The sequence below is a fragment of the Trichechus manatus genome, unplaced genomic scaffold, assembly GCF_000243295.1.
Source record: "Trichechus manatus latirostris isolate Lorelei unplaced genomic scaffold, TriManLat1.0 scaffold00326, whole genome shotgun sequence".
In the NCBI taxonomy this organism is placed as follows: domain Eukaryota; kingdom Metazoa; phylum Chordata; class Mammalia; order Sirenia; family Trichechidae; genus Trichechus; species Trichechus manatus.
In genome coordinates this window covers 674,462-680,456 of record NW_004444262.1, presented here as the reverse complement: position 1 = coordinate 680,456, position 5,995 = coordinate 674,462, and the positions used below count along the sequence as shown (strand labels likewise).

The following is a 5,995-nucleotide window of genomic DNA, read 5'->3' as shown; positions in this document are numbered from 1 at the left end:
TTTCCTTGGATGCACCTCCCATGGCCACTGCACATATCTATGCAGCCATCCCCAATATAGACATTGTCTATTGCCCAAGTCTGCTGCTTGTCAAAAGGAGCTGGTTGATGCCAACGGAAACGAGTGGCTTGGGACCTTTGAAGAAGAAGAGAGTTATAATCAAGGATGCAGTGGAAAAGAGAATGTGTTCTGTGTGTTTGAACAAGCACATGGAGGAGCAGAATGCTCACAAATACACGTCCATTCCGTCCATTCTCACTCATGTTCTGAAAAGACTGAATTTCATCAATACAATAGTCTATGCAAACTTTGATGAACCAGAGCAAACCAAACCAAACTATAATAGCTTGATAATATTTCTTGGTCCAGTGATCTTTCTGAGCCTTATGAAAACAGACTAAATAGAATCTAAAACTAATGCTAAAACCAAAAGCCTCGGAGGAATACTGAGCCCTGAATTTTGTGCAGGAATCATTGTGGAGTGACGCCAGGGTGCTGCTAAATTAGGAAAAGGAGCCTCTCCTGAGGAGATGCAACCCCTCTGCATTTAACTTGGGAAGCAGAATATGGGCTGGATTTCAGCCCCCAACTTGTTCCCCAAGGCCAAATGTCTTTGTGCAGTGGGCACACTGTTCCACCTCACACAGCATTCCTGAGGAATTCTCTCAGCGAAAGTCTTAAGAGACAATATGGGTGTAAAGAAAAGGGATCAATGAAATCCTAGATAATTGGACAGAGAAAAAAGAGTAATAAATAGGACCAAACTTATTTTATATTAATTTAAAAGCAATGTAAGTAAAACTAAAACGGAATTACATTATAACAGAAACATTAATCTGTTTATCTATCTATCTCACAGTTTGGGGGAGTGTCATATTCTGAAAGATAAAGAAACACGTTTTCAGAGGCACTAGATGGCAGTAAAACCCAAACTATGCCTTGAGGCTCAAGTGACTTGAATGTTAAAACATCTGCAAAGGAAATATTTAGCCAAAGCAAGTTTTGTGTTCATTGATTCATATACATTTTGTCATTAAGAGACCATTTGTCATTTTAGTGAGGAATATCTGTACCAGGCAGGACAAAAGACCAAACAACAGTGAGGCTTTTTTTATTTTTTAACTGAAAACATTTACGAAGTTTAAGACATAGAAAAGAAACAATTATACAGTTATGACTAGAAATAAAATTTTCACTCAGAATAAACAGTTCAGTTCGATCAGTGTTGACTGAGACCATGCAGTAAATGGTTTCCCACAACTCTTCTTGCTCTCTAGCTGCCATACCTTCCCCCCAACCTATTACTCTCCTATGACTTCTTATTTATTGCACTTAACATGAACCCCAAGCTGCCTCCAGGGCCCATGAGGCTCTGCATGAGCTGGGTTGCCTCCTCTCTTCCCTGATTCCAGTTCTCACCTCCAGAGCGCTGCTCCTTCACTCAGTTCCCAAAGCACACCAAACTTGTTCCCATCTTCTGCCAGGGAGTTCTTCCTCTCTCTGCTTGGCTAACCTCAGTGTGTCCCTGAGGTCTTAGCAGAAATGTGAGGTCCTCATAGAGAAATTTTCTTCCTGACCCCTTTTTAAATTGTTTCTTCCATGTTAATCTTTCACATAGCAAACTGTTCTTTATCTTTTATAGTACTTATCATAACTGTAATCATACATTTACTTGCATACTTATTTGTAAAATGTCTGTCTCCTCCTTGGAACAGAAAGTTACAAGGGAGCAGGGTTCATCTCTCTTTGTTCAACATTGTACACAAGTGAACAGTGCCTAGAACTTCACAGGTGCTCTCCAGGTGCAAGAAGCCCTGGGGAGTGCACATGGTTAATGTGCTTGGCTGCTAACTGAAAGGTTGGAGACTGGAGTCCACCCAAAGGTGCCTCGGAAGAAAGGCATGGCGACCTACTTCTGAAAAATTATCCATCAAAACTCTATGGAACACAGTTCTATCTGACACACATAGGGTCGTCGCAAGTCAGATTCGACGCGACAGCAACTGGTTACCAGTTCTCTAGGTGCAGAGAATTCGTATCCAAGGGATACCATGCTCACAGTAAGCAATGTGGAGATGCCCCCTGGAGCTTGGCAACTCAGTGGCCCTGCTAATCAGTTAATTTTTAATGTCTAAATGTATTAATAGCCATGCCTATGTATGTGCAGCCACATCTTATAAATAACATAGTGGAACGTCATATTTCCATAGCACATCATTTACTTGGATTCTGATAACTTGTTAACATTTCTATATTTATTCTGTCTTTCTTTTAGATTATAAGCTTCTAAATGGTAGTGAATATCTCTGTATTCCTCCAGGGAATATTGTTTTGTATCCTCCGTGCCTATAGATTGTAGGTAAGTAATAAAATTTCCTTGCTCTCCTAATATGCATGCTCCATCAAAGCCTTCATCACCCTGTATTAAAAGTGTCATGGTGGTGAAGTGGTTATGAGCTTAGGTTGCTAACGAAAAGACCAGAAGTTCAAATCCACCAGCTGCTCCTTGAAATCCTATGGGGCAGTTCTACTCTGTCCTATAGGGTCACTATGAGTTGGAATTGACTCAACGGCACACAACAACAACAACAACGTATTTATATGTTAGTTTCCTCTATTAGATTATATTCCTTAGGTATCATGCCATTGTGGGTGACACTGGTGTTGTTTTTAGGTGCTGTCAAGTCGGTTCTGACTCATAGCAACCCCGTGTACAACGGAATGAAACACCGCCCGGTCCTGAGCCATCCTCACAGTGCTATGTTGAAGCTCATTGTTTCAGCCACTGTGTCAATCCTTCTTGTCGAGGGTCTTCCTCCTTTTCGCTGACCTTCTATTTTACCAAGTGTCTTAGTCATCTAGCACCGCCATAACAGAAATACCACAAGTGGACGGTTTTAATGAAGAGAAGTTTATTTCTTCACAGTAAGGCAGGCTGAAAGTCCAAATTCAGGGTGTCAGCTTCAGGGGAAGGCTTTCTCTCTCTCTTGGCCTTCTCATCAGTGTTCCCCTGGACTAGGAGCTTCTTGGTGCAGGGACCCTGGTCCAAAGGACACACTCTGTTCCTGGCACTGCTTTCTTGATGGTATGAGGTCCCCACATTGTTTGGGGGACATAGGAGTAAAGATAAGTGAGGGGTCTAATCTATCCTCTGGTACTAGTAATTCTATGTACATGGTGAGTAACTTAATATTTACAATGAGGGGGTTAAATTAGATAATTTCTAAAGTCCCTTCCCAAATGTGATGATTTTATATCCTCAAGAATAACTACAACTAATAATTATGTGTCCACTAAACAGGGCATATACACTATCCAGTATTATTTTATAAGCAAAGGAAACACTATCACTAAGGGGAAGAATTAGAATATAAGTACAAAATGAAAGTCTGGGAGTTGAATTGCTGGGACTTCTTATTCCCAACCCTGTCACAGCTTCACTGTGTAAAGGGGCCAAATCACTTTATGTTTATGTGCTGACACATTCTTGTCAAAGTAGGAGAATGCTACTTCCTGCTTCACAGGGGTGTTGTGAAAATTAATTAGTTCATTTTTACCAAGACCTACAAGTGCCTTGGTGAGGTCTGCCAGCAGGTGTCATTACTCATGCTGAAGCTTCCTTATAATGATGGCCACCACCAGCTGCTACTTCTTGGAGTTAAGGGGAAAGATGGCCCCCGTGCAGATTTCTCCTTCCATATTCTTGAAATCTCTCCTCTTGCTTCTTTCCTAGTGTTTACCATTTCCCCTCCATCTACAGTACATAGCAAGTGCTACATAAGAGTTGTTTAATAAATAAATATTCATTCCTAAGCAGTTAAATTGTTATTGCCAAAAGTATGGTTCCTATCACTGCTCTCACCAGGTACTTTTCCCCACAGTACCTCACACCTTCTGATAGCTTCTCATACACATTTCAGAGTCTTTGTTCAACCCTCTTCTTCAGGATGACCTGTCTGTCTATGAAGTCCTTGTTGTTATCATCATCATCAGGAGAAAACCCTTTGAGCAGAACTACACACACATACACACATATATATATATACACACACACACACACACACCTTTTCACTCTTCCCTGTCATTTCCTTTTCAAAAAGATACATAAAATATTTAGGGCAAGAATAATCTAGTCTGGCCCTCCCATTCTACCAATGAAGAAGCTGAGGCCCAGTGGCCGCAGTCACACACTGATTCACTAATGAAACTGAGAAGGATCTTTTGGTTCATTATTACTCTTTGTATTCTCATGAAGCAAATATTTCAAAACTCTATCTCAACCTCTACAAAATCATCCTACTTCTACTATTACCCCTAAACCTGAACAACTGTTTAGCTGTGGAAGGCTGTGTGTTGCTGTTGTATGTACATACCATAGATCAGATATATTTATCTTGACTTCTGCAAATCAATATCAGAGCTCAATATCAGTTTTTGAGGACAGGAATATGCATTGTCTTGCCCATTTCAAAATATGTCCTCTACTTGCCTTGCTAGCCAAGATCCTCCCTTTCTATCTGGCATAAAATTTCCTTCAGTATCTTATATTTCTGGGTTAGGAAAAAGCTGAAAATACTACAAAGAGGATATATAAATAGCCAAGAAGCACATGAAAAGATGCTTAACACCAGTAGTTATTAAAGAAATGTAAATCCAAACAACAATGAAATATAACAACACTAGGAAGGCTATAATAAAAAACACGGACAATCGCAAGCATTGGTGAGGATGTGGAGAAATTGGAACCCTCAGACACTGCTGATGGGAATGTAAAATGGTACAGCCACCTTGGAAAACAACCTGGCAGTTTCTCAAAATGTTAAACATAGGTTACAATATGGCCCAGCAATTCCACTCCCAGGTATATACCGCAAAGAAATGAAAACATGTCCACACAAACACTTGTACATGAATGTTCACAGCAGTATTATTCAGAATAGCCAAAGGGGGAAAACAACCCAAATGTCCCTTAACTGATGACTGGTATATCCATCTAATGTAACATTATTCAGCAATAAAAAGTAATGAAGTACTGATACATAGTACAACATGGATGAACCTTAATGCTAAGTGAAACAAACTAGTCACACAAAAACCACATATTGTATAATTCCATTTATATAAAATGTCCAGAACAGGTATATCTACAGAGACAGAAAGTAGATTAGTGGTTTACTAGAACTAAGTTGGGAGACAGGGTAGAGAATGACTACTAATGGCTATGAGGTTTCCTTAGGTGGGAGAAAAGTGTACTAAAATTAGATTGTGATAATACCTGCACAGTCCTCTGAGTTTTCTAGTAATGACTGAAAACAAAAGAAAACATTGAACCATCCACTTTAAAAGGGCGAATTGTATAGTATATGAATTATATTTCAATGAAAGTTGTTTAAAAAAATGGAGAATATTAGCTACAAAATGCCACTGTTAAAATGCCACTTTTCCTAAGAAACCCTAACCACAAACGAAACTGGAAGCTCTTCATTTACATAGGTAAGTGGAAAGTGGTCTTCTGGGCATAACTTCTTTGCAGAACTAAGTCCAATTGAGCCTGCCCCGTGCTGAGGGGCCCTAAGAGGACCCAGATAAAAGGAAGAGGCAGCATCTGTCACAGGGTTGACCTTGCCTTTAACTGACATATGTGAACGTTAACAAAGGCAGTACGGACCATATCTTTAGCACACTTTCATGTTTCAAACCATGTTTTACTAAAGTAGAGTGCCCCTAGAATCATAAACACAACCCATAACTCTTGATGGCTTAACCACTTTTTCAAGGAATAATCTTTCTAGTGTACCATGCAGCGATATATTATATAGAACTGTATATTAATTCAAGGTTCATGATGCAGTGATTATGAGAGAATAAGCACCAGACAGAAGCTATTTCTCTTTAACTTGTATTTAGCACTTTTACATTTCTTGTTTGTGTCAGTCTGTGGTGCGATAGGTCACTTTTGTGTGGGCTTTCTAGCCATGGTTTTGTAACTTCCACC

At 39.7% G+C, this 5,995-nt stretch overlaps 1 protein-coding gene across 1 annotated transcript in view; it reads right to left on the bottom strand.

Annotated features, from left to right (window-relative positions):
* The window catches only part of RELN (reelin), a 551,032-nt gene that overhangs the window by 52,469 nt on the left and 492,568 nt on the right, over positions 1-5,995 (bottom strand). The window contains exon 49 of the mRNA XM_004390724.1: positions 4-135. Within this exon, the coding sequence (XP_004390781.1) occupies positions 4-135 (132 nt within the window). The remainder of the gene's footprint in view (positions 1-3; positions 136-5,995) is intronic.